Source organism: Hippocampus bargibanti, linkage group LG12 (assembly GCF_051943395.1).
Source record: "Hippocampus bargibanti isolate YZ-2025 linkage group LG12, ASM5194339v1, whole genome shotgun sequence".
In the NCBI taxonomy this organism is placed as follows: Eukaryota; Metazoa; Chordata; class Actinopteri; order Syngnathiformes; family Syngnathidae; genus Hippocampus; species Hippocampus bargibanti.
In genome coordinates this window covers 1,928,626-1,956,271 of record NC_142745.1, presented here as the reverse complement: position 1 = coordinate 1,956,271, position 27,646 = coordinate 1,928,626, and the positions used below count along the sequence as shown (strand labels likewise).

At 39.4% G+C, this 27,646-nt stretch overlaps 2 protein-coding genes across 25 annotated transcripts in view; one reads left to right on the top strand and one right to left on the bottom strand.

Annotated features, from left to right (window-relative positions):
- The window catches only part of cast (calpastatin), a 43,148-nt gene extending 21,625 nt beyond the window's left edge, over positions 1–21,523 (top strand). For 6 of the 23 annotated variants that reach the window (XM_089009404.1, XM_089009399.1, XM_089009406.1 and 3 more), the window contains 32 exons: positions 1,121–1,219; positions 1,527–1,628; positions 1,763–1,879; positions 2,881–2,928; positions 3,024–3,125; positions 3,200–3,280; positions 4,273–4,311; positions 5,847–5,933; positions 7,805–7,867; positions 7,952–8,065; positions 9,086–9,196; positions 9,436–9,537; positions 9,618–9,734; positions 10,501–10,575; positions 10,666–10,731; positions 11,960–12,064; positions 12,143–12,259; positions 12,952–13,026; positions 14,139–14,234; positions 14,333–14,386; positions 14,470–14,574; positions 15,907–16,023; positions 16,150–16,263; positions 17,223–17,330; positions 17,393–17,506; positions 17,787–17,879; positions 19,522–19,566; positions 19,650–19,769; positions 19,855–19,941; positions 20,889–20,918; positions 21,115–21,232; positions 21,344–21,523. In XM_089009404.1, coding sequence (XP_088865530.1) covers positions 1,121–1,219; positions 1,527–1,628; positions 1,763–1,879; positions 2,881–2,928; positions 3,024–3,125; positions 3,200–3,280; positions 4,273–4,311; positions 5,847–5,933; positions 7,805–7,867; positions 7,952–8,065; positions 9,086–9,196; positions 9,436–9,537; positions 9,618–9,734; positions 10,501–10,575; positions 10,666–10,731; positions 11,960–12,064; positions 12,143–12,259; positions 12,952–13,026; positions 14,139–14,234; positions 14,333–14,386; positions 14,470–14,574; positions 15,907–16,023; positions 16,150–16,263; positions 17,223–17,330; positions 17,393–17,506; positions 17,787–17,879; positions 19,522–19,566; positions 19,650–19,769; positions 19,855–19,941; positions 20,889–20,918; positions 21,115–21,213 — 2,802 coding nt within the window. In that variant the 3' untranslated portion in view covers positions 21,214–21,232; positions 21,344–21,523. The remainder of the gene's footprint in view (positions 1–1,120; positions 1,220–1,526; positions 1,629–1,762; positions 1,880–2,880; positions 2,929–3,023; positions 3,126–3,199; positions 3,281–4,272; positions 4,312–5,846; positions 5,934–7,804; positions 7,868–7,951; positions 8,066–9,085; positions 9,197–9,435; positions 9,538–9,617; positions 9,735–10,500; positions 10,576–10,665; positions 10,732–11,959; positions 12,065–12,142; positions 12,260–12,951; positions 13,027–14,138; positions 14,235–14,332; positions 14,387–14,469; positions 14,575–15,906; positions 16,024–16,149; positions 16,264–17,222; positions 17,331–17,392; positions 17,507–17,786; positions 17,880–19,521; positions 19,567–19,649; positions 19,770–19,854; positions 19,942–20,888; positions 20,919–21,114; positions 21,233–21,343) is intronic. The other 17 variants (XM_089009413.1, XM_089009409.1, XM_089009414.1 and 14 more) reach the window with 7 other exon arrangements.
- A 2,077-nt stretch (positions 21,524–23,600) lies between these two features.
- cd8a (CD8 subunit alpha) lies at positions 23,601–27,257 on the bottom strand. Of its 2 annotated transcripts, none has more exons than XM_089009425.1 (6): positions 26,651–27,257; positions 26,245–26,571; positions 24,940–25,020; positions 24,718–24,816; positions 24,553–24,592; positions 23,601–24,458 (listed from the first exon to the last, which is right to left on the bottom strand). In XM_089009425.1, exons 1-6 carry the CDS (start codon positions 26,739–26,741, stop codon positions 24,422–24,424), a joined length of 675 nt encoding a protein of 224 aa, XP_088865551.1. In that variant the 5' UTR covers positions 26,742–27,257; the 3' UTR covers positions 23,601–24,421. The 2 variants fall into 2 exon arrangements, with proteins under 2 accessions (XP_088865551.1, XP_088865550.1); XM_089009424.1 differs by having other exon boundaries at positions 23,601–23,977.
- Positions 27,258–27,646: the final 389 nt, after the last annotated feature.

Sequence of the window (27,646 nt, the reverse complement as noted above, 5' to 3'; positions counted from 1 at the left end):
ACATCTCATCAAATGAATACATTTTTAAAAGCCGGCCCATGAATTAGTTTGCTGACTGATTAGCGCAAAGTGTTTTTTTTTTTACAGCACTTCGATCTTGTTCTGGTTTGTGGAATATCCACTTCCTGTGCCTCCAGTCTTTGTATTCCAAGTCCTGTTTTACTTTGGTCTTCAGCTTGTACCCGTAAGGTGGTCTTTCTATTAGCCCGAGACCTTCTGTAATGCTTCCTCAGGTTAACTGACAATTGTTACAGTATATTCTTAATGCCATAATTAGCTTAATAAAAAGAATTCTATAATGTCCAATACATATTAAGGTTTGAGTTGAACCAATTAGTTGGCGTGACCGCTAGCTTAAAGTCGTTAAATAAGCAACTATACATTCAGCAGCCTGCAATCATTTAGATCGATTATCAGTGTTTGGGAGCCTTTTACTGAGCGAGTTACTTGTTCTGTAGCCACAAAGGGACATATGTCTTCTTGTGCCGGTCCCAAGCCCAGATAAATACAGAGGGTTGTGTCAGGAAGGGCATCCGACGTAAAAGCTTGGACAAAAACAAACCTCTAAAGATGGAGGACACTGATTTGCAAGCCCAAAGGAAAAGAAGACATTCGGATACAGCGGTAGGGCTACATATGAATCCATCCAGACTGAAAAAGGTGTGGTGTGATTTACTACCACTAGAGGGCACTATTAGCCAGGAAATAACTGACCAACCTTTCTTAATTATGTCCATTTTTTTCTTAAAAAATCCGTCTTGAAAATGGCTTTAACAGTAAATCCCCAACCAAATCTTCTTCTTCAGCCATTGTGGGTTGACAAAACAATATATTTGCATATGCATCTCGCTACCGATAGTGTGCTAGCTTTGGCCAGTATGCTCTTGTCACTAGCAGCTTGTGATCAGAGCAGTTTTTGCAAAGTATGATTGGTTAGTGACTAGCCAAACTCTGACGTCGACCAGAGCCTTCAAGAAGGCCTTGGTACCCCTTTTGGGTTCCCAACCGCCACTGTTTGGGTATAAGAAATTGCTATTAGCGCTAACGCTAGCTGTTGAGCAATCAGGAAGCTGTAAATGAGGGCAGATGATGGACATCTTTCCTCCCGGTGCTTTTTCAGAAGGCGTCATCAGGCTCTGCCATGGCTACAAAGAGTGGCTCCGCGGGAAGTACTTCCATCACCACAGCTGGACAGGGGCTTCCTCAGGTTAAACCACAGGTAGACTGATAGCGAGGGATGATGAGGCAAAGGGAGAAAGGCTTGGCTTTCGGCGTGACAGGAACTTCCCGCTTCCTTTTTTTTTTGTGCTATTGCTCACGTTTCCGGATGCAGTTGACTGGCTTCTTCTTTTCACGTGTGTTGCCTTGGGGGAGCTCCACGTGGTGGTGGTCCTTCACATGTTTCACCATCTTTGCTATAGCACATCAGTCGCTGCTCTGTCTTGGGCTTTCGGGGTGCTTTTGAGCTGCCTATACAAATAACCTCACGGCGTACTTGAAATACTTACTTTCTCCTTGGTTTGTAGACTAACACCAAGCCCACTGTTGTTGACATGTCTTCCGCTGGCTCAACTGTTGTCAACATGACATTGTCTGGGGCGAGCGGGAGTCCCAAAATGATGTCAAAGGTAACTGTTTGGGTGATGGATGCTTGCTTTTTGTACGCACCCGAAACGTTTCTTTTTGTTTGTTTCAATGTGGAATCTTTTGACTGAATTTATTGATGTGTGTGTTTAAGTCATTGCGATGGTTTGATTTGCAGACATCACCTGTCTCCACTCTTCAGTCTTCTACTGCCGCTACTGGAACAGCAGCAGCGGCAGCAGCAACTAATGTTGCCGTGTCGTCATCTAAAGACTCCCCAAAAGACTCGGCCAAGGTATATTTGTCCGTTTCTTAGGCAAGAAATATGAAGTTAATGTTTTTGTGGGCTGCATAAAATTGTGGTGGGTCGTATCGAAACATGGAATCAACAAATTAATTAATTCATTCATTCATTTAAATAGATAAATAAACAAACTCACAAGCACATCTAAACATGGATGGATGGATGAATAAAAAATAAATACAAATAAATTGATAACAATGAAAAAAATGATTAAAAAAATAAATACAAAAAAGTGATAATTATAAATACAAATCAATTGATAACAAGTAAATACACAGAAATTGATAAGAAAATAAATACAAATAAATTGATTAAAAAATACAAGTAAATTCATAAAAAATAAAAAATAGATTGAAAATAAATAAATTGGAAAAATAGATACAAAATAAATAGCTTGAAAAAATAGATAAAAAATAATTAGATTTAAAAAATAGAATCTTTTTATAGATTTAAAAACATACATAAAAAAATAAAGAGATTAAAATAATAAATTGAAAAAATAGATACAAAATAAATATATTGAAAAAATAGATACAAAATAATTAGATTTAAAAATATGTGAAAAAAATTATAGATGTAAAAAAATACATACAAAAAGAGATTAAAAACAGATACAAAATTAAATATGAAAATTATAAATAAATAAATAAATAAAAAAAATTGGTGTGTTTAAAGAAGTAGTCCAGAAAAAAATGTGTTTTGGAGTATTTATATTATAATACTCGTTTTCCATTAAAAAAAAACGTTTTGTCCGTTTTGGTGCGATTCAGCTAGGCCGGAATGTCGGTACCCTAGCGCCATCTATGGATGAGCTGCCACTGTTAAATTGTCTATAGGTGTGAATGGCCATTTTGTCCGTAGGTGCCCTGCGGTTGATGGGATGGGCTTTTTGAAATGAAATGTATTATTCTTATTATAATCCATGTTTTTTTTTTCGGTCTCCCATGTCATGTTGTGAAGTTCCACGCGTTGATGTCCATTCTGTGTTGCAGGTTCAAGCGCAAGTACGTCCCACACCTACAACAATCGGGCCCAAAGAGGTAAACAAGCATTTAATCTGCTCCGGAAAGCATGTTGCTGTGTATCTTTGCTTCCCCACCTTCTCCCCGTGTGCTCATTTGCGCCGCATGTGCAGACACCTGAAATCGATCCCTTTGACGCCTTGGCATGTATCCTTCCGCCAGTTGATCCAGTCATTCTGAAACAACCTACGTTCACCGGGCCGGAGGTCAAAGAGGTAAGCCGCGTTTCCTAAACGCACAGCATGGCCGTGGGCTTGAACTAACGGTGCGTTCGCATGTGTCGCCGCAGCACGATTCCACAGCCGAGAAGGCTGATAAGTGTGGAGAAAGAGACGACACGTTGCCTCCAGATTACAGATTTGAAAATATGGTGAGTTCTCTGTCACGAAACATGCTCCGAGGCCAAATCCGTCTGTCCGCATGACTCGTCTCTTTCATTCCGTTTTGGATTGTGTTGCGAATAAACCACGTTTCCCTCACGAGAAAAAACTCTAAAGGACAACCGACATCACTTTTTTGTTTCCTAACTGACATCAGAAAAACGTTTTATAACATCTAAAATACCCAAAAACACGCAGGCTGATATTTTTAGTCAAATGCAAAACGCCAATAAAAAAAGTGTCCAAAATCTGCAAAAAAATGAGCTACTAATTGGGCATTTTCAGAAAGTCCCGCCCCCATTTCGTGATGTCACGCCAAGACGTCTTGCCTTGCTCGACAATCAAAACAATGGCTTCAGATTGGGAGAAGATGCTTTCTTGTTAATCATCCACTTATGAATATGATTCAAATAGTTCTGAAGAGGAAAGCATAAATGTTTGCAATCGATTAAAGAAGTCCTTTCGTATCAATTCGAGCCGTCAGGACTCCAATGTAGCATCCCAAAAATGCACAAGATGGCGCCAGACCTCCGTTGGAAATTGGTTTATTTTTCAGCTTGGAATTTTTGTCAACAAATATCAAAGATTGTCTCGGTGTAATATACGATTCACCATCGCGTTATTTATGTGTTTTCCTTCTAATTTCGCCATCAACACGGTTCAACACGGAGTTTTCAGACCAAACAAAGTACCGCAAAATGCATTGTGTGTCCTTTCTCGGTCAGGGGCGTTCCCTCCGTGACGTCACGTCAAGAATCGTCACCAACTCAAAAACAAGACTTCCGGAATATTCAGTGCGAGTCTTAAAACGTAAAATCTAGCTATATGCGGTGGAATCGTTGTCAAATACGCTCAGTAGAAGTCATTTGAAGCCATTTTACAAATTATGGACACAACTTGTCCGGAGACGTCGGTTGTCCTTTAAAACAGCATTTTGGTTGTTATTCTTTTTTTTCTCACTGGATATCATGATTATTTTTAGGCTCCGCCTCCTGGAGACACCATACCCAAGGATGTTCCTGTAAGTAGCTACCATTTTCTTAATTAATATTTTTTGTGCGGTTAACACATTCAGTGCCAGACAATGTGCAAATATGTGTGCACTCTAGTGCCAGGGTTTTTGTCATTTTCACTGAAATTGTAGGACCCACAAAATATTGCGTTTTAGGACTACATATAAACATTCAAGCAGTGTAGGAGACGTGGGACTCTCTTCTTTCATCAGGAAAAAAAAAGTTATATGGATCTGGAGTTATCTGAGCTTAAATTGGGAGCGGCTATACAAAAGGCAAATGCTGCCCCCTTCATGGGAGGGAAAAACATTGCCAGAGGTCTGACAGCAGCTTAATAATAAATAAAAAAATGAATTTGGGAATGGCAGTGGATGAGTTAATAGAGACATCGAAACACACTCGCATGAGGAATTTTGCATCGCAATGCCTATTTTGCAAATGCCGTTGCTCCTCTATAGGGTGGAGTGTTTTCTTCACCTTTGCATACCGACATACAGTAAAGTTCACCCTCAGTTCACACTCTGTCCTATTGGCCATCATGGACTCATTTTGAAATTTCGCACACGCCCACTTTGTCATTCTGAGTTGTCTCTCCATTTTTCGATCTCATAATAATAATAATACATTTCATTTATAAACGCCTTTCAAAACTCTCAAAGTCACTTTACAGTCACTGGATAACTTTTTCTGTGGGTGAAGAGCGGCAGCCACATGCGCCAGCGTTCACTCAACCCACTAATAGAAAGCTAATTAGCCAGCTAATAATAATAATAATAATAATAATAATAATAATAATAATAATAATAATACATGTCATTTATAATCACCTTTCAAAACTCTAAAGGTCACTTTAGAGTCACAGGATAAGGATATCTAATAGAATAGTAACTCAAATAGATAGAAAGCTAGCTAGCTAGTCAATCGATAGCCAACAGATATCTAGTCAGCTAGATAGTGACTAGATAGCTAGCTAGACAGCCAGCTAGCCAGGCAGAGCTAATCGCTAACAAATAGATAGCTAATAATAATAATAATAATACATGTCATTTATAAGCACCTTTCAAAACTCTCAAGGTCACTTCAGAGTCACAGGATAAGGATATCTAATAGATAGCTAGCTAGATAGCTAGCGAGTCAGCTACATAGCTAATAGATAGCAAATAGTAGCTCATGATCTGACTCCTCACTTATTTTCTTTCCCCTGTGTGATTTTTAAGCTTTGGTGTTTTGAATATCACATGCGTGTGTGTGTGTGTGTGTGAAGCAATTTTATTAGATTGGATTGGATGTAGGTCATCTCACAGTGTTTTAAGCTACATGTGTTACCTTCACGTACTTTTTCTGATACTACTTTGCCTCTTGATGGAATTTCATGGGTGTGTCTGTGTTTTTCCTTCCTCTTGTGATCCCTGTGTGTGGTTTATTTCGTTTGGATGTGTGGTCAGTACCGCCCTCTAGTGGACATTTAAAATAACATCAGGTTTATTCTTCGAAGCAGACTAACCTTTTAATGGCGGTGACACTGTCCATTTCTCCCTCCTAGAAACCACTCAGCACAGACGAGGCCCTGGAGTCTCTTTCAGCCGGTTTCATGACATCAACTGTTCCAACCGCACCCAAAACGCAGCAGGTAGGAGCCCACGTGTACTAGCATTGCACTCTGCCATGTTGAACACAAAGTACTTAGCTCAGAAAGATATAAACATATTACAGTGATACCTTTGCTTTACGAATTAAATTGGTTCCCAGAAAGTGTGTATAAGGCGAAAAGTTCATCTGCCAAACATTTATTTCCCATAAGAAACCATTAAAAAAGAGAATAATGTGTTTCCAGGTCCCCATAAAACATAATTTTCTCCTAAATAAGCCTTAAAACTACACAAAATATACCTTATTTTATGTATAATAAATGTGCAATTGTTTTGTTATAAAAGAAATAAACTGTACTGTATAATAAAGTTGTTTTATTTACCTTTGTCATGGTCGTTGATGTAGTTGTCCCTTGATGATTTCTCGGCGAAAATACCCTCACTCACACTGTCCCCTGATAGCTGCTTTTTGTGAATCCAAATCAACAAAATTTTTCAACCTCTTCTATTGCCTGAGACCGTTGCTTAGACACCACTCAATAACAAACCACGTCTGCACTCAAAGAAAGGGGTGGTGAAAACTAGTCCGCCAGCTACCGTGGCGCTGTTCGACCGTGTGGTTTTGGTGTTGATCCGCCGAAAACTAGTCCGCCATTCACCGTGGCGCTGTGTGGTTTGGTTCGTCCGCTGAAAACTAGTTTGTATTCCAATATTATGTTCTCGTGAATTTAATGTTGGGAAGGCGGAAAGTTCGTGAGTTATAGCGTTCGTAAACTGAGGTATCACTGTATATCCAAATGTACTGTATATTTTTTTCAGCGACATGCTTTTATTGTCAAAATATCCCAAAGGATCAACAATTATCGCCCACGTAAAAATAACTTTTAAAGGACAACCGACGTCTCCGGACAATTGTGTCCATAATTTGTAAAATGGCTTCAAATGACTTCTACTGAGCGTATTTTACAAAGATTCCATCGCATATAGCTATATTTTACATTTTAAGACTCGCGCTGAATATTCAGGAAGTCTTGTTTTTGAGTTGGTGACGAGTCCGTACGTGACGTCACTAAAGGAACGCCCGCTGACCGAAAAAAAGACACATTGTAGCAGTCCTTCCATCATGTCAATGTATTTTGCTGTATTGTTTGGTCGGAAAACGTTGTGTTGCACCCAAAAGCTGCCAGAAGGGAGTGTCCAAGCTCCATATAACGAATTTATCAGCCTGTGGAAACGGAAGTGGCCACAGGAGGTCACCATTGTGTGCCTCTTTCCTGGTGATCGTTTCTCCCCAATGTTGCCTCAATTCTTTAATCGATTGCAAACATGTATGCTTTCGTCTTCAGAACGATTTGAATCATATTCGTAACTGGATGTGTAACAAGAAAGCATCTTCTCAAATCTGAAGAAATTGTTTTGATTCTCAAGCAATGCAAGACGTCTTGGCGTGACGTCACGAACTGGGGGCGGGACTTTCTGAAAATGCCCAATTCGCAGCTCAATTTTTTGCAGATTTTGGACACTTTAAGTCATTTTTATTGGTGTTTTGCATTTGAATAAAAATATCATACTGCGTGTTTTGGGTATTTTAGATGCTATAAAACGTTTTCTGATGTCAGTTAAGAAACAAAAAAGGGACGTCAGTTGTCCTTTAACACCTTTGTTAAAAATCAAAATCACATGGTTTCCAGGGGGTGGTCTTATTTTATGTAAATAACTTATGTAAATAGTAAATAACTATTACTATTACACTACAGGTCCAATGCCGAGTTTAAGTTGCATTTGCATGATGACGAAATGCAAAGAAAGAGTTTAAATATGCAAAAAAAAAAAAAAAACGCCATATCTAGAGGAGTGTGTACATTAAAGATGGTTTGGGTGTGGAACGTAGGATATATTTTGTAACCCTCAGCAAAAAGACGTCGCCGCTGCCTCACCCGCTGCCCCTTGTTACGTCGCACCACCGCTTGTGAAGGTAGATAAAAGATCTTCCGATTCATTAGTTGCATCGTTTGTTTGGTGTCCAGCCACGCACCTTCATTTCCTTGGTGTTTTGCAGAAAGCTGACATCCCGGAACCTTCCGTAGCAGCGCAGCCTCCAGCTGATAAAAAAGCCAAGATGGAAGTTGATAGCTTCTCGTTGGAGGCTTTAATTCCCACTGCCCAGTTCAAGGTATGAAAAAATAATAAAAAATACAGTGATACCTCGCCTTACGAACATTAAATTCGCGAGAATATAATCTTGGCATACAAACTAGTTTTCGGCGGACGAACCAAACCACACAGCGCCACGGTGGCTGGCGGACTAGTTTTCATCACCACTTTCTTTGAGTGCAGACGTGGTTTGTTATCGAGTGGAGTAGTTTTGCTATTATGGGACCAAAAAAGACCCCACCACCGGATAGTGTTAAGCCGAAGAGGACACAAAAGAAAATTACAGTCGAGCAGAAGAAGGAAATCATCGAAAAACACACACGAGCTGTGCGTTTGTGTGACTTAGCGTCCCACTACCAGTATGCTAAATCGACCATTGCTACGTTTGGCTAAGGGTGTTTCTGTGTTGTCTCAGCAACTTGTCTCAGGCAATAGAAGAGGTTGAAAAACTTCTGTTGATTTGGATTCACGAAAAGCAGCTAGCAGGGGACAGTGTGAGTGAGGGTATTATCGCCAAGAAAGCACAGCAACTTCACTCGGATAGCATCAACGACCATGACAAAGGTCAATAAAACGACTTTATTTTACAGTACAGTTTATTTCTTTAATTATATTACAATAACACATTTATTATACATAAAATAAGGTATATTGTGTCGTTTTTTAGGCTTATTTAGAAGAAAATTATGTTTTATGGGGACTTGGGAACGGATTAGTCTCATTTTTAATGGTTTCTTATGGGAAATAAATGTTTGGCAGATGAACTTTTCGCCTTAGACACATTTTCTTGGAACCAATTAAGTTCGTACTGTACTGTACTTACAAAAAAAAAAAACAATGGTGGTCACCGCTGTTCCACTCCGTTCCTATAGGTGGCAGTAATTGCATTACAAATGGCTTGCTGACTTCCAAACTACATGAGCTGAAGCTCTTGTTGTTTTGCTCATAGACCACCATTTCATGTTTGATTTGTTTTCAATTGAAATCGTATGACAGTAATCTGTTGTATGTGTGTTACGTTTTGGTTTCCGTTTTGTAGAAAACAGAATGTGTGGGTCCTTCCACTGCTGAAAAAGAAACCCGTGCGGAAAAAGCCTCCTCTGATTTTTCTCTGAAAGCTGATCTGGACACAAAGCCCAAGACGGATGAGGTTAGTGGCCATTCGGATACTTTTCACTCCATATCACTAATTAGCTAACTTTATAACGTTCCACTGGAACGTTTCAAAATGTAACATTGGATGATGTTTATTGAGCTGCGGCAGTTTTTGATTTCAAACTGGTACACCAGCAAACCAGAATGCTAACGTGATCTCTCACAATAGCGGCACACGAATGTGGCTTGGAGTCCCTATTTTTAAACGGCGTGCCTTATATTCCGTCACCTCAGGGCAGCTCGATGTCTCTGGATGCTCTCAGCGCTCTTGGAGACATGCTGGCAGCACCAGAAGCCAAACCGGAACCCAAACTTAGACCGGAGGACATTGTCTCGGTAGGTGAACGTCGCACCTGCTGTATGCAAAGCACACACGGCGCCGTCTCAGAATACTAAATTCCATCTTCATCTTGTAGGAGGATAAACACAAAGAGGAAGACGCCGTGCGTGTCGGGGAGAGGGAGGATTCAATCGCACCCGAGTACAGATTTAATGAAGAGGAACTCAAGAAGCTGCCTGCTCCCAAACCTCAGGTGGGAACACGGAAGGAACATTTAGACTGCAAGGCCCAGGGGACAGGCAGCATGGCCTTCACATAAAATATTACATACATAGCACATAAAATTAGTTAAAAAAAACAAACCAAAAATCTGTTCTTATTTTTAATATAAATATTTGTACTATATGTATTTTTTTATTTTATAAAGAATATATATATATATATATATATATATATAGGTAGGTTGTGTGTGTGTGTGTGTGTGTGTATATATATATATATATATATATATACAAATCAATATAAATACAATATATTCTTATTTTTAAATATAAATATTTTTAATATGCTTATTTTTCTTTTATTAAAAAATATATTCAAATAATATAATATATATGAAAAATACAATTAAAAATATTAATTATTTAAAATTAATTAATGTAACAAAAAAAGAGAGACCCATTAAAATGTCTATGTTATGTTGATTTATGGATGTTGGTGCTTATATCATAGGACATGCGGGGGGGGGGGGTGGTATTCAAATCAAGAAGACCGTTTTTGACTAATGTATGACTTAAATTTGCGTATAGTCTTAAGAGGGCTGCAGAGGTTGGGCGTCGGTCATCAGAATCAGAATCAGAATCATCTTTATTGCCATGTATGTAGAACACACAAGGAAATGAATGGCTACGTCCCCTGCCGGCAGTAAAAGTGTGTGTTTTAGCCTTGGTTTACAGTGTCTAAACAAACATCTTTGACAACAGTACTTATTTTTTTTTGTTCCACTGTGCATCACGCAGCCCACCTTGAACACTAATGAGGCGCTGGACCTTCTCTCTGACGACTTGTTGACCTCCTCAACTGTTGCTGCACAGGTTCATTGCACATCTTTGGACAGGCAACAGTCGACGCAATAGGCCAAGCCATGTCTAACACGCACAGTGTTTGTTTTTTACCTTTTGTAGAAAGCCGAAGTCTCTGCGTTTGTTCCAACTGTCTCCGCGTGTCCTGCTCCACCCAAAAATTCTCAGGTGAAAATACAGACTTTGATTTGCTGTAAATTGCTGCTCCAAATTGTTTCCCAAGTGACTGACGTTCTCAGGAGCTCTTTGAACTCGTCGACGGCCGGTTGCAACTTGCACAAAGTCCTTACAAATAAGCTGAATTGGGTTCTTCATAAAATCAGTGGTTCCCAAACTTTTTTTACGACGCGGTCCGCTTTAATGTCAGACAATATTTTCACGGACTGGCGGATAAATACAACAAAATAAAATGATATGACAGGAAACTGTTTTTTTTTCTTTCTTTTAAATATAATAATAAACATGAATCCATTGTGTATTTTAATACAACTTTATTAGCAGAGTCCTGGTAACATTGCGCCAACAACAACATATGTAACATCGTCTCTGCCCCTTAACGCTCTTTGGTCACCATGGTAATGTTTAAACGTGCCTTCAAAATAAGACACCACAAAAACAAGTACAAAGCGCATATACATATAATTTTTCATTTTTCAAAATAATAATAATCAGACTCAGATAATAAATAATACGGAAATTATGTAAATAATACATTTAATTTATTTATTTTAATTTATTTAATGTAAATTTCTCCACTATGAGACTAATAAAGGCATATCCAATCCAATCCAATTTATAAGGTCACTTCACAGTCACAGGATAAGTTTTTCTGTGGGCGAGCAGCGGCAACCACACGCGCCAGCGTTCACTCAACCCGGAATAAGTCAAAAAGATAGAAAGCTAGCTAGCTAATAGAATGCTAGATAGCAAACAGCTAGCTAACTAGATAGATAATGTTTCCAGCAGCTCCTGTATTTGGTTTTCTACTTCTTTCTTTCCTTTACTCTTCTTTTCATAACTTTGCTGCTGTGAAATGTCAATTTCTCCACTGCGAGGCGAATAAAGGTACATCCAATCCAAATAGTTAGCTATCTATATCGCTAATAGCTAGCAAGCCACCATTTTAGTTTACATAAACAAAACCCTTAACCTAAGGAGCGATTTTGTTTGCCGTGGTTACTTTAATTATTCGTTCTTGTAATAGTAATAGTAGTAATAATAATAATACATTTCATTTATCAGCGCCTTTCAAAACTCTCAAGGTCACTTTAATAAATAAAATGGAAATTATGTAAATTATTTGTTCTTTCTGCGCGGCCCGGTACCGGTCCGTGGCCCGGGGGTTGGGGACCTCTTCATAAAAGGATCTGAGTTTCACTTCCTGTTCTGTCCACAGGGTGGCGCCATGCCTCTGGATGCACTTAGCGCTCTAAGTGACACTCTCCCTGTGGATGCACCAAAACCAAAACCACCCAAGCTCAGACCCGAAGATATCGTCTCTGTAAGATCCCAACAGATCGCATCTTTTCCGGCGGTGGGACGCGGCCGACGCTTGGATGATTTGTTTCCTTTACGATAGGAGAAAAAACATAAGGAGGACGAGGCCGTACTGGTCGGAGAGAGGGAAGATTCAATTGCACCAGAGTACAGGTTCAATGAGGAGGAGCTTAAAAAGTTACCTGCTCCCAAACCTCAGGTGAGATCAAGTTTTCAGGGTTGAAAATTCAGGTTACTATCTAACGATCTCATCTAATCTATTTTAATCGCATCAAAGTTGAATCAAACCGAATTGTGTCGAATCGAGTCAAATTGAGTCGAATCGAGTCGAATCGAGTCAAATCGCTCAAATTGAATGAGATTGTAACAAATTGAATCACAGATCTAATCTATTTTTATCGAATCATTTTGGATCAAAATCGAATCAAACCGAATTGTGTCGAATAGAGTCAAATTGAGTCGAATCGAGTCAAATCGCTCAAATTGAATGAGATTGAAACAAATTGAATCAGATCTAATCTAATCAGATCGAATCTAATCTATTTTTATCAAATCATTTTGGATCAAAATTGAATCAAACCAAATTGTGTCGAATTGAGTCGAATCGAGTCAAATCGCTCAAATTGAATCAGATTGAAACAAATTGAATCAGATCTAATCTAATCAGATCGAATCAAATCTATTTTAATCGAATCATTTCGGATCAAAATCGAATCAAACCGAATTGTGTCGAATCGAGTCAAACTGAGTCAAATCGCTCAAATTGAACATTGCCAGAGGTCTGATTCGCACCCCCCCGAAAGAAAAACCAAAACCCGTTTTCTTTTAAGCTACCGTATGATGTTATGCGGGAAGATGTTTCATGTTATTTTTCCTTTCCTCTTTTCGCAGCCCACCTTGAATACTAATGAGGCCTTAGACCTTTTGTCCGGAGACTTCACAAGCTCCTCAGCCGCACCAGCACAGGTTAACAATTTTATTTGTATTTTATTTAATTATCAAGCTATCTAGCTATTTAGATAGCTATGTAGCTCGCTATCTAGTTAGCTATCTAGTTAGCTAGCGAGCTCATGATCTGATTGTGATTGTTGTTTTTTGTTTCTAGCTAGCTAGCTCATGATCCGATTGTGATGGTTGTTTTTTTTTGTAGCGAGCTAGCTCATGATCCGATTGTGATGGTTGTTTTTTTTTGTAGCTAGCTCGCTCATGGTCCGATTTTGATGGTTGTTTTTTTCTAGCTAGCTAGCTCATGATGCGATTTTGATGGTTGTTTTTGTCTAGCTAGCTAGCTCATGATCCGATTGTGATGGTTGTTTTTTTTGTAGCTAGCTAGCTCATGGTCCGATTGTGATGGTTGTTTTTTTTTTTTTGTAGCTAGCTAGCTCATGGTCCGATTTTGATGGTTGTTTTTTGGTAGCTAGCTAGCTAGCTCATGATGCGATTTTGATGGTTGTTTTTGTCTAGCTAGCTAGATCATGATCCGATTGTGATGGTTGTTTTTTTTCTAGCTAGCTAGATCATGATCCGATTTTGATTGTTGTTTTTTTCTAGCTAGCTAGCTCATGGTCCGATTTTGATGGTTGTTTTTTTTTCTAGCTAGCTAGATCATGATCCGATTTTGATTGTTGTTTTTTTCTAGCTAGGTAGCTCATGATCCGATTTTGATGGTTGTTTTTTTTGTAGCGAGCGAGCGCATGATCCGATTGTGATGGTTGTTTTTGTCTAGCTAGCTAAATCATTATCCGATTGTGTTGGTTTTTTTTTTCTATCTAGCTAGATCATGATCCGATTGTGATGGTTGGTTTTGTTTCTAGCTAGCTAGCTTACGATCCGATTGTGATGGTTGGTTTTTTTCTAGCTAGCTAGATCATGATCCGATTTTGATGGTTGTTTTTTTAGTTAGCTAGCTAGATCATGATCCGATTTTGATGGTTGTGTTTTTTCATCAAAAATTGTCACAAAAATGTCACAGTAAAAGGCGATGAATAAAATCAGAGTTTGGAATTCTAACTTTGTTGACATATCGACCCTCACGAACGATGTTTACATGTTCACTCCTTGCCGTTTGTGTTTCCCAGACCAACAAAATGCTGTCCGCTCAAGATCTTCTGACTCCAACGAAATCGTCCGCTGTTCACGCACCTCTTCCTCCTTCCACCAAAAAGGCACCCCAGGTCAAACTTTCAAATGTTTTTTTTTCAGTTTCTGTCGCCTCTCGAGGCCTTCTGTCCTCACTTGAGTCGCCCTAAACTCTTGTCTTTTACGTCCGCAGGTATCGGACTGCCCTCCGGTTTTGGCGCCACCAGCAAAGCCCAAAACTGATGAGGTAAAATATTGAACATCAAACATCAACTGACTTCCATCAACGATCACGAGAAAGATCCCAAAGTTGCGGTTTGGTCCCTTCAGGGTGACTCCATGTCACTGGATGCTCTCAGCGCTCTCGGAGATACGTTGGCAGCGCCGGAACCAACGCCGGAACCCCCCAAACTTCGACCTGAGGACATTGTTTCAGTAAGAAATGCCAGCCTATCTATGCTTACTACAGAAATTACCGCATTTTCTGCACAATAAGGCACACCTAAAAGAAAATATTTTTTCAAAAGCTGACCATGCGCCTCATAATCCAGTGCGCCTTATGTTTGGAAAACATTTTTAATAATAATAATCAAAAACAATAAATATAATAATATAATCATAATAAAAATAATAATCATAATAATAATAAAAAATAATAATCATAAAAATCATAAAAATAAATAATTAAAAAAACAAATAATAATACATTTAATTTATCAGCACCTTTCAAAACTCTCAAGGTCACTTTACAGTCACAGGATCAGTTTTTCTGTGGGTGAGCAGCGGCAGCCCCATGCACCAGCGTTCACTCAACCGGGAATATCTCAAATAGATCAAATTAGCTAGCTAACTAATAGATAGCCAGCTAGCTAGCTAGACAGCTAATCGATAGCAAATAGATAGCTAGCTAGGTAGGCAGCCACGGTGACCCCGTTCAACCGGGAATAACTCAAATAGATCAAGTTAGCTGGCTAGCTAATAGATAACTAATAGCTAGCTAGAGAGCTAGACAGCTAATAGATAACAATTAGATAGATAGCTAGGTAGCCAGCAACGGTGACCTCGTTCAACCGGTAATAACTCAAATAGATCAAGTTAGCTAGCCAGCTAGCTAATAGATAACTAATAGCTAGCCAGCTAGCTAGTTAGACAGCTAATTCAATTTACGACCGGCGCAACATACGACCACCTGTACTTACGACCACGCCAGACTCAATTTTTTTTTTTTTTTCGATGCCTGGCACCGTGTGGTGTATTAACCACAAAAGTTAATTGTAGGAATTGTCCGAATCAGATCGTTTGCAAGTCATTTAGCACGGAGTCTCTCTTCAAAATTTTGAATTGATTTCGACTTACGACCATTTTGACTTACAACCGTTTGGTCGGAACGGAATCCGGTCGTAAGTCGGATGTTACCTGTACTTAATAATACTAATACTAACAATAACAATAACAATAACAATCACAATAACTAACAATAATAATAATAATAATAATAATAATAATAATAATAATAATAATAATACATTTTATGCGCCTTTCAAAGCTGTCAAGGACACTTTACAGTCATTCAAGGTGCCCCTTATAATGTGGTGCATTTTCTGCATGGAAAAGGTTTTTAAATATGTCATTCGTTGAACGCGCACCTTATATTCCAGAAAATACGGTAATTCCTTTATGATGTCATTTTTGGGATCGCCGACTCCCATAAACTGCAGTGGTTTTTTTTTGTCACTGTACAAATCAAGGCCATTTTTTCATTAAAAGGAGAATAAACACAAGGAAGAAGACGCGATTCTTGTCGGCGAGAGGGAAGACTCAATTGCACCCGAGTACAGATTTAATGAGGAGGACCTCAAAAAACTACCCGCTCCCAAAGCTCAAGTAACACCCGATGACGATCACTTTTCAATGTTTGATGGCGGTGATTGTTTTGGTGACGACCATCACCGCCGCGATCCATTTGAAAGTTTTCTTTCTGTCTATTTCTCGCATCGTTTCCACCCGAAGCCCAAGATGAACACCAGTGAGGCCCTGGACCTTCTGTCTGGAGACTTTGCCACCTCCTCTAGCGCTCCTGCTGTCCATGCTCCTGTGGTTTCCTCCTCCGCTGCTCCTGCGCAAGTACGCCATGTTGTGTTTTTTTTGACAGTGATGTTGGATGGTGGTCTGTCACATTAGTTAAAGGACAACCAAGTGGCCGCAAGTTGTGGCCATAATTTGTAAAATCACTTCAAATGACTTCTACTGAGCGTATTTTACAAAAATTCCATCGCATGTAGCTAGATTTTATATTCCGGAAGTCTTGTTTTCGAGTTGGTGACGAGTCCTCACCCTACGTCACTGAAGGAATGCCCCTGACCGAGAAAGCGACACACAATACATTTTGGGTACTTTGTTTGGTCTGAAAACTTTGTGTTGATCCGTGTTGATGGCGAAATTAGAAGGAAAACACGTAAATAACGCGATGCTGAATCGTTACTATTTGATACTAGTTGAGACGAATTCCCAGCAGACAAATCAGCCCATTTCCAACGGAGCTTGGGCGCCATCTTGTGCATTTTCTGGGACGCTACATTGCTGTCATTGACGGCTCGAGTTGATATGGGAGGACTCCTTTAATCGATTGCAAACATGTATGCTTTCCTCTTCAGAACTATTTGAATCATATTCATAACTGGATGAGTAACAAGAAAGGATCTTCTCAGAATCTGAAGCCATTGTTTTGATTCTTGAGCAAGGCGAAGACATCTTGGTGTCTTGGTGTGACGTCACGAACAAGGGGGCGGGACCTTCTGAAACTCGCCATTTCCGGGGTCATTTTGAAGTCGTTTTGGGACACTTGAAGTCATTTTTATTGGTGTTTTGCATTTGACTAAAAATATCATCCTGCGTGTTTTGGGTATTTTAGATGCTATAAAACGTTTTTTTTCTGATGTCAGTTAGGAAACAAAAAAATGGTGTCAGTTGTCCTTTAAGCTCTGCTGGATTTCAATGAATACATAAATGCGTGTATAAAACAAATCCAAATGAAGGACTGTTATTATTATTATAAATCCTTACTTGAAGCATCTCTCCTAAAGTCGTCCGCAGACTTGGCTCTGGATGCCTTAGCGGGAGAATTTGTTTCATCCTCTGCTGCCCCCACGATGAAATCTGCTGCTTGTCCCCCCCCAGAAACTGCCCCCGAGGTAATAAAAACACACAAAACGACTTCAGATTCTTCTTTATAATATAACAATTTGTTTTCAAGATGCAGTTTTCTCCAGGAGCAGACGACGCCCTGGATGCTCTTTCAGAAACGCTCATCACGGAAATTACACCCGCCCCTCAGCCAGCCCCCATTTCTGCCAAAGACCTTGTCAAGGTGGGCATCCATAAAAGCATCCATGAAGCCGGAACATTCCGGCTTCATGTTGTATTCTGTGTATTTTAGATGGTTTTTTTTTTTCATCGAGAAGGTTATCGTTTTTATTTTAGTCGTTAAATAGCGGTTTCTCTGTCTGTATCAATGTAACGTTTTTGTAAGAATAACCACCCGTCATAAAACTAACAAACAAATGAACAAAAACAAACAAATACATAAATAAAGGCATGCTATATAAAAAAATGAAAAACAAAGACCTCCGCGTGTGTTTGGTGTGCAGGAGAAAAAAGCAGTTGAGGAGAGGCTGATTAAAATGGGAGAGAGAGACGACTCCCTTCCACCTGAGTACAGACCCACCGAGGAGGATCTGAAGGTGACGGACGCCATCAAATGACGCTGCCTTGATTGAAACGTTGAAACGCTATCTAGCTAGTTAAATAGCTACATCGTGATCTAGCTCGTTTTTGGCTAGATCACTTTCTAGCTAGCGAGCCTGCTAGGTAGTTAGATAGCTAGTAAAATGTAGCCAACTAGTGAGCTTGCTAGGTAGTTAGATAGCTAGTAAAATGTAGCCAGCTAGCTAGCTAGTTAGGGAGCTAGATAGCTAGTAAAATGTAGCCAACTAGTGAGCTTGCTAGGTAGTTAGATAGCTAGTAAAATGTAGCCAACTAGTGAGCTTGCTAGGTAGTTAGATAGCTAGTAAAATGTAGCCAGCTAGCTAGCTAGTTAGGGAGCTAGATAGCTAGTAAAATGTAGCCAACTAGTGAGCTTGCTAGGTAGTTAGATAGCTAGTAAAATGTAGCCAGCTAGCTAGCTAGTTAGGGAGCTAGATAGCTAGTAAAATGTAGCCAACTAGTGAGCTTGCTAGGTAGTTAGATAGCTAGTAAAATGTAGCCAGCTAGCTAGCTAGTTAGGTAGTTAGATAGCTAGTAAAATGTCACCAACTAGTGAGCTTGCTAGGTAGTTAGATAGCTAGTAAAATGTAGCCAGCTAGCTAGCTAGTTAGGGAGCTAGATAGCTAGTAAAATGTAGCCAGCTAGTGAGCTTGCTAGGTAGTTAGATAGCTAGTAAAATGTCGCCAACTAGTGAGCTTGCTAGGTAGTTAGATAGCTAGTAAAATGTAGCCAACTAGTGAGCTTGCTAGGTAGTTAGATAGCTAGTAAAATGTAGCCAGCTAGCTAGCTAGTTAGGGAGCTAGATAGCTAGTAAAATGTAGCCAACTAGTGAGCTTGCTAGGTAGTTAGATAGCTAGTAAAATGTCGCCAACTAGTGAGCTTGCTAGGTAGTTAGATAGCTAGTAAAATGTAGCCAACTAGTGAGCTTGCTAGGTAGTTAGATAGCTAGTAAAATGTAGCCAGCTAGCTAGTTAGGGAGCTAGATAGCTAGTAAAATGTAGCCAACTAGTGAGCTTGCTAGGTAGTTAGATAGCTAGTAAAATGTCGCCAACTAGTGAGCTTGCTAGGTAGTTAGATAGCTAGTAAAATGTAGCCAGCTAGCTAGCTAGTTAGGTAGTTAGATAGCTAGTAAAATGTCACCAACTAGTGAGCTTGCTAGGTAGTTAGATAGCTAGTAAAATGTAGCCAGCTAGCTAGCTAGTTAGGGAGCTAGATAGCTAGTAAAATGTAGCCAACTAGTGAGCTTGCTAGGTAGTTAGATAGCTAGTAAAATGTAGCCAACTAGTGAGCTTGCTAGGTAGTTAGATAGCTAGTAAAATGTCGCCAACTAGTGAGCTTGCTAGGTAGTTAGATAGCTAGTAAAATGTAGCCAACTAGTGAGCTTGCTAGGTAGTTAGATAGCTAGTAAAATGTAGCCAGCTAGCTAGCTAGTTAGGGAGCTAGATAGCTAGTAAAATGTAGCCAACTAGTGAGCTTGCTAGGTAGTTAGATAGCTAGTAAAATGTAGCTAGCTAGTTAGGGAGCTAGATAAATAGACAGACAGATCTTGCGGAAAGACTCGACAATTCTCTCTAATGCAACGTGAATGCAATCAAATGTTTTTTTTTTTTCTTTTTAAAGAAAATGGCTGAGGCTAAGGCAAAGGTTGACGTCACACCAAAGAAGGTGATTCTTGCGCACGGTAAAACCATCACGCATGTCGCGTCCATATTGAAATTCACGTTGTATTCCTCGCTCCCCTATCAAAGTCGATGGATGACAAGACGGCGTTGGACTTGCTGTCCAGCGACTTCAACACATCGGTTTCATCGTCAGCCGCCGCCACCGCAGAGTTGACGCATTCCGCGCTCGAATCAGAGGCCCTGAAGGTAACACCAAATTTGATTGCTTGGAAAATGGCAATATGTATTGTATTGTATTGTATTTCAAATATGTCTTTGTTTTCCTTGGCAGCCCATGCCCCCTCCAGTTCTGGAGGAATTGGCCGACACCCTCCTTCCAGATGACCCAGCATTCAAAGCGAAGTCGGGCTCGACCAAGGTAAATAAAACACAAATGAGTTAAGCGGTATGTGAGGTTCAAAACACATCATTTATAAATGAAATGTATTATTATTATTATTATTTAATAATGTCAGAGATGTTCGATCGGACACTGTGGACAAAGGCTCGGACACAGAAAGATTGTCTTTTACTAGTCAATCAGATATTTCTAGTCAATTGCAAAACACCAATAAAAATGACTTAATGTGTCCAAAAACTGCCACAAAATGAGCTTGGAAGTGGACAGATTCAGAAAGTCCCGCCCTCTTGTTCGTGACATCACGTCAGGATGTCTTCGCCTTGCTCTAGAATAAAAAAAATGGCTTCAAATTCGGAGAAGTTGCTTTCTTGTTACTCATCCAGTTATGAATATGATTCAAATAGTTCTGAAGAGGAAAGCATACATGTTTGCAATCGATTAAAGAAGTCCTTCCGTATCATTTTGAGGCATCTCGACAGAAATGTAGTGTCCCAGGAAAATGCACAAGATGGCGCCCAAGCTCTGTTGGAAAAGGGCTGATTTGTCTGCTGGGAATTTGTGTCAACTAGTATCAAATAGTAGTCTTGGTGGAACACACAACGATTCACAATTGCTTTATTTATGTTTTTTCCTTCTAATTTCATCATCAACACGAAGTTTTCAGACCAAACAAAGTACCGCAAAATGCATTGATGTGAATGAAAGGACTACTACAATGTGTCCTTTCTCAGTCAGGGACGTTCCTTTAGTGACGTAACGTGAGGACTCGTCACCAACTCAAAAACAAGACTTCCTGAATATTCAGTGCGAGTCTTAAAATGTAAAATATAGCTATATGCGGTGGAATCTGTCAAATACGCTCAGTAGAAGTCATTTGAAGTGATTTTACAAATTATGGACACAACTTGTCCGGAGGCGTCGGTTGTCCTTTAACATGACTTAGATGTCAACTTTGTGACCTACAGAGCAAGAGCAAGTCAAAGTCAAAATCGAAAGTAAGCAACTGCTGCATGATGATGTGCGCTGCAATGCCCCGAATTCCTCTTTGCGCAACAAAAGAGTCTTTGTCAGCCTGTTTTTGCACTTGACGCTGCACACAAGCTGCATGTACGCTTCACCTAATCCAAATGCACCAAAGCCTGGTTGATGAAAGGTTCTTCAGAGTATCTTCAACGAACTCTCCTTTTCCAGAAACATCATGCATCTGAGCCTCCTGCCGACAAACAGCTTCCCGGCCAACAAAGCTCAGATGTGGTGGCGACATCTGCACAGCGGGGAAGGAAGAGCTAGACAACGAACTGTCAGCTTGGTTGGTGTTGACCTGCGTTTGTAAAAAAAAAAAAAAAAAAAAATCCAGCGAGCAAGAATAAAATAGCAAAATTAATACGTACGTGTTTGTGTTTCCGGTCAACTGATGCAGTTTGGACCTCCGGAGGCCTTTGAGGAAGCTACGGTGGTGCACCCTCATCTACTGCATTGACATTGTACTTTATTAAATCATCCAGGATGTACACTAGAGTTGAACGACAACACACGCACACACACACACACACACACACACACACACACACACACACACACACACACACACACACACACACACACACATTCCTGTTTCAATGGTTTTGTGAGGTCCGGATAACTCCAGATAAGGAGTGAGGACCACGATGCTGATAAGTTTAGAGAAGAACTAGTGTTCCATTTGAAGACTAAATGTCACCCATTTCCCACTTCTACTTCTTTGAAAACAAAGAACTAAAAAGTGGACTTAAAACTGAAATAACAGCAGGAGTGAGGTTTCTGAATGGCTACATTCAAAGTCCTCACCCCTGTAGTGAATTTGGTTAAAATATCGTTTTACTTTTTGTGGTATGAACTTTTCCTCTCATTAACCACACACATAAACTCACACATAGTGAGTAAAACGTGTGCGTATCCAAGTGAAATGAAAATACACACCAAAAAATCATTTTGGGTGAATTTGTGAGGACCTCTGTGAAACTTTAACAGATGCATCTATAGACCCTCTAGAAGCCTTTCGAATGAAAAACTTGTGAGGACCAGCCAAAAGGTCCTCACTTGTCAAAAATGTCCTCACTACGTATGGTATAAAATGTTAGTGGTCCTCACAAGACTAGTCATACAAACGCACACACACACATACACACCGTTATGTACAAGCATGACCTTTCTGCTTTGTTTCCACTTGTAATTAAGGATGAGGAGCTTTTGGTTTCTGCCCGTACTGTAGCAAGACATGCTGGAGGAAAAAAAAAAGTTGTGTTTGCTGGTAAATGTGGATGATAATGTTGTTGTCCATGTCTTGGTTTGGCCCTCCCGTGCCACACTGGTAACAAGACGGCCGTGTGACCTTTTGCTGACCTTTTGCTGACACGAGCAGGGGAGAGCGAGTGTATAGTATTGAAATGTTGTGCAATGCTTGATGCTAATACCAATGTTGTTTTGGATCACCGCGTGCTTTTAAGTGTCATGAAGACGCTTTGTTTGCCTATAGCTTGGGGTCAAACATGGGGTCAAACATGCAAAGGAGGCTTCATTCCCTCCCTGCGAATGCCATTTTGAAAAATAGGGTCTCTGCTATATATTTTGTAAAAAGTACTGGCGTCCACAATTGCACTTTGTAAACCAAGGTGGTGTTGAAAACAAACTGTAAAAAAAAAAAATGTACTCGACACAAGAAAACACTGTGTGACTTACAAAGGGCTTTGATACGTTAAAGTAGATGGAAAAACATTAATTTTTTTCCCTCTATTTTTTTTTTTTTTTTTGATTGGGTGTCCCACGTGTGAGAAACTATTTTTAATAGCCATCCATTTTCTCAATGAAATATTCATTACATCTAATAATCATGACAGTATATGTGTATTTTATACACCATTTGTGCCTCAAAAGAATTAAAAAGCAAAGTACACACACACACACATATATATATATATATATATGCATATATATGTATATATATGTGTGTATATATATATATATATATATGTGTGTGTGTGTGTGTGTGTGTGTGTGTATATATATATGTGTATATGTGTGTGTGTGTGTATATGTATGTATATGTGTATATATATATATATATATGTATATATATACATACTGTGTATATATACTGTATATATACAGTATATATACAATATATATATACATAGTATATATACAGTATATATACTGTATATATACATACATATATACAGTATATATATACTGTATATGTTCATGCATGCGTTCATGCGCGCATGCTAGCCCTTCACAGGAACAAAAACTCCTGACTTGGTGGTTTTTCATGCTGCAAAAAAAGGTAGAGCAGCCCACTTCCTGTTCACTTTTTTTTTTTTTTTTTTTTGGGGGGGGGGGCTTCAACACATCTATTTTGCTAAAAAAAAAAAAAGTTTTATATCCTGATCAAATATTTTTGCCAAGATCCTGAATGACTGATAGTGCAAATGAGTGGGTTTGTTTGACAAGACAATGGACATAAATAAAGATAAATAATTCATTGAAATTGAAGAGAGTTCTTTTATTTTTGTTCATCATACTCATTTGGGAATTGTCAAATAAAAATGGACAAGCAAGCAAATGAGTGCTTCTGTTGAGATAAAAATCTGAATAAGAAAAACATGCATGAAAACAAATAGCTAATGGGGTTGATTTGACATCCTATTATCACAAACTTAAGAATTGTAAAATACTCTAAACTTACATTTAAAACACATTCGTCATCACCTCAAATCGAGAAAATATATATATATAAAAGTAAAAATTCCATACCACTGAAGAGATATTTGTAAACATTCACCCTTATGACAAAATATTCTTTGGCACTACATGTGGTCACTATGTTTGGTTGTCAAAAGGGAGCTGTTGAGTACTTCTGTGACATATTTTGGAAATAAATCAAATCAGCACGATAGAACGTTGACAGACGTGTATCAGAATCAAAAAAAAAAACTTTATTCGTCCCACAATGGGGAAAATTTACAATGATCAATTGTGCTGCTGCTGTTTTCCAGGAGCCGTTTTCTTCAATGGCCTGAAAAAATGTCAGAAAATATTTTTGGGATATGACGAGGTTGTTTTTTAAGTACTTTCCTGTACTAATAACCGATTTTCAATGTTATTTGTCATGGCAACTTTTGAGTCATTCAAATTTCAAAATATAATAATAATAAATTACATTTTAAGGACCTTTCAAAGCTCTCAATAACACTTTACAGTCACAGACAAGCATAGGTACTATAATAAATAAAATATAATCACAAATACAATGCAATAAATAACATACAATTATAAATAGAAACAAGAGAGAGAGCTACGCAGAAAATGCACTTTTAAATATATTTTAGAAGCTATTCGATGCGTATTTCGCATCACAATGAGCTATTCAATTTGATCATGACATTTAGAATTTGGTGTATTAAAATACACCAAAGTATGAAGTGCTTTTATTTCACAGCGTATGAATTCACATTCCTATTTAGTCCAAATATGAACAGTATGTAATTTTTGGAGGCCTGAAAGCAATAACATCAGTCGGACTTAGTTGCGGGTCACAGTTGAAATGATTAGAATGATGACTTGATTATGACATAAAAAAAACATACATACCTCTTTTTATAATGATGTGGACACCTGCGTGTTCTCATGCCTACAAAAAAGAAAAAAAAAAAATATTAAACTGGAAGAATATATTGAACATATTTCCAAATGCGTCAAGGAATAAAGCCCAAATTAAAATGGGATGTGATGGCCTCCCTGAGGACCGCCACTTACGATTGCAGGAGATAACGACAATGAAGATGATGAGAAGCAGAAGGCCACAACTTCCCGCCAGTGGAATCAGGATGATGGGATTACACAACACGAACCCATCTGATTAAAATAAAACAAAATAAAATAAAATAAAATATTAAGGATGATTCGATGATAACGTCACTGTATTGATTCGCACAAGATTCCAAGCTGGGAGTCATAAGAGCGAATCGACTCGCGTACCTTGCATCGTTGCCTTCTCACGTGAACACGGTAAGGCGCTTACGGGTGGACCGTGTGTGACTGTGGGGGACGCAGGTTCATCTGCAAAAGTAGGGAGGGAGAGAAAGAGAGAGAGAAAGAAAGAAAGAGAGAGAGAGAGAGAAAAAGAGAGAACAAAAGAGAGAGAGAGCAAGACAGTAAGAGAAAGAGAGAGAAAGAGATAGACAGAGAGAGAGAAACAGAGAGAAAGAGAGAGAGAGCGAGAGAAAGAGAAACAGAGAAAGAGAGGAGAGAGTGAGAAAGAGAGAAAAAGAGAGAAAGAAAGAAAAAGAGAGTGAGAAAGAGAGAAAGAAAGACAGAACAAAATAGAAAGAGAGAGAAAGAAAAACAGAAAAAAACAGGGAGAGAAAGAGAGAGAGAGAGCAAGACAGAGTAAGAGAAAGAGAGAAAGAGATAGACAGAGAAAGAGAAACAGAGAGAGAGAAGGAGAGAGTGAGAGAAAAAGAGCGAAAGGAAAGAGAGAGAGCGAGAGAAAGAGAAACAGAGAGAGGTAGAGAGAAAGAGAGGAGAGTGAGAAAGAGAGAAAAAGAGAGAAAGAAAAAGAGTGAGAAAGAAAGAAAAGAGAGTGAGAAAGAGAGAAGGAAAGACAAAGAACAAAATAGAAAGAGAAAGAGATAGACAGAGAAAGAGAGAGAAGAAAAACAGAGAGAGAGAGAAAAAAAAAAATTGAGAGAGACAGAAAGAGACAGAAAGAGACAGAACAAAAGAGAGAGAGAGCAAGACAGTAAGAGAAAGAGAGAGAGAGAAAGAGATAGACAGAGAGAGAGAGAAAGAGAGAGAGTGAGAAAGGAGAACAAAAGAGAGAGAGAAAGACAGAAAGAGAGAAAGCGAGAGAAAGACAAACAGAGAGAGACAGAAAGAGAGGAGAGTGAGAAAGAGAAAAACAGAGAGAGAGAGCAAGACAGAAAGAAAGAAAGCGAGAGAAAGAGAAACAGAGAGAGAGAAAGAGAGGGAGAGAGAGAGAGAAGGAGAGAGTGAGAAAGAGAGTGAGAGAAAAAGAGAGAGAGGAAAGAGAGAGAGACCAAGACAGAAAGAGAGTAAGCGAGAGAAAGAGAAACAGAGAGAAAGAGAAAAAGACACAGAAAGAGAAAGAAGGAGAGAACAAGAGACAGAGAAAGAGGGAAAGAGAGAGAGAAAGACAGAGAGAGAGATAGTTTTATTGCATGACGCGCAGCCCCGCCCGACGTTATCAGTGCAACAATCGCAAGGTGATGAACTAAATAACTAACGAACTAAAAGAAGAAGAACAACTGAAGTCTTTCTTACCTTGCGCCAATTGTGTGACGTGGCCAAAATACAAATGGTTGTTTCTAAAAGACGCGCAAGCGTAAATTCCAGCGTCGCGACCTTTCTGGAAGGACTTTAAAATGAGGATGTTGTCGCGGATTCTCAGGTCGCTGAAGATGGCCGCGAAGGAGTGACTTTGCGACTTGACCATGCCGTTGCTCGTGTAAGTCGCCAGGAATTCCATTCCCGATTGCTCCACTTTTCGAAACCACATCACGATGGAGCCGACGTCAGGGGGCTTGCATTTCAATTCAATCGGCACACCTTCTTCGCTTTTCTGGACTGTATCGGCACCTCCGATTAACTCTGGGAGACAAAACGAAAAATGGTCTCTCACATCATTGACGTGATAAGAATATTTTCAAGTCACAATAAAGGAACTTACTGCCGCAAAGCAAGAAGGTTGCCAGGAGGCCAATCCACCGGAGATCCATTTTACAGTGTAGACTCTGCTGAGGATGTGTTTGTGGTGTCATGGCGGGGAAGGTGTGGGGGGTTCTCGTAGCAGAGGATGTGCGATACACACCCCCTGTTGAGGTGTCAAAACGGCCCGTCACCCCTCTTTGACTTGCACGCGATCCACATCAGGTAGGACACATTATGAATTTTGCGTAAAAGGACAACCGACACACTTTTTTTTTTGGTTTGTTTCCTAACTGACATCAGAAAAACGTTTTATCGCATCTGAAAACACGCAGGATGATATTTTTAGTCAAATGCAAAACACCAATTAAAAATGACTTCAAGGACGACCGACCTTCTGCTTGTGTCCATAATTTGTAAAATGGCTTCAAATGACTTCTACTGAGCGTATTTTACAAAGATTCCACCGCATATACAGTAAAGTCTCGTTATATCGATATTCAAGGGAGTCCGAAAAAATATCGATATAACCGGGACTATCGATATATCCGACCCTGTTTGCATGTAATTTTCTCCGTGCGTGCATAGAAATAGTATCGATATAACCGGGACTATCGATATATCCGATATCGATATAACGAGACTTTACTGTAGCTATGTTTTACCTTTTAAGACTCGTGCCAAATATTCCGGAAGTCTTGTTTTTGAGTTGGTGACGAGTCCGTACGTGACGTCACTGAAGGAACGCCCCTGACCGAAAAAAGGACACATTGTTGCAGTCCTTCCATCAGCTTGTTTGGTCTGCAAACCTCGTGTTGCACCAGAAAGAGCCAGAAGAGGGCGTCCAAGCTTCATGTAAGGAATTTATCAGCCTGGGGGCTGATTCATTCCTCACAGGAGCACCGACGTCACTTTTTTGTCGGTTGTCCTTCAACCGTTGCTGACACGTTTAGAGAGGAACTAGTGTTCCATTTGAAGACTAAATGTCAGCCCGTTTCCCACTTCAATTTCTTTAAAA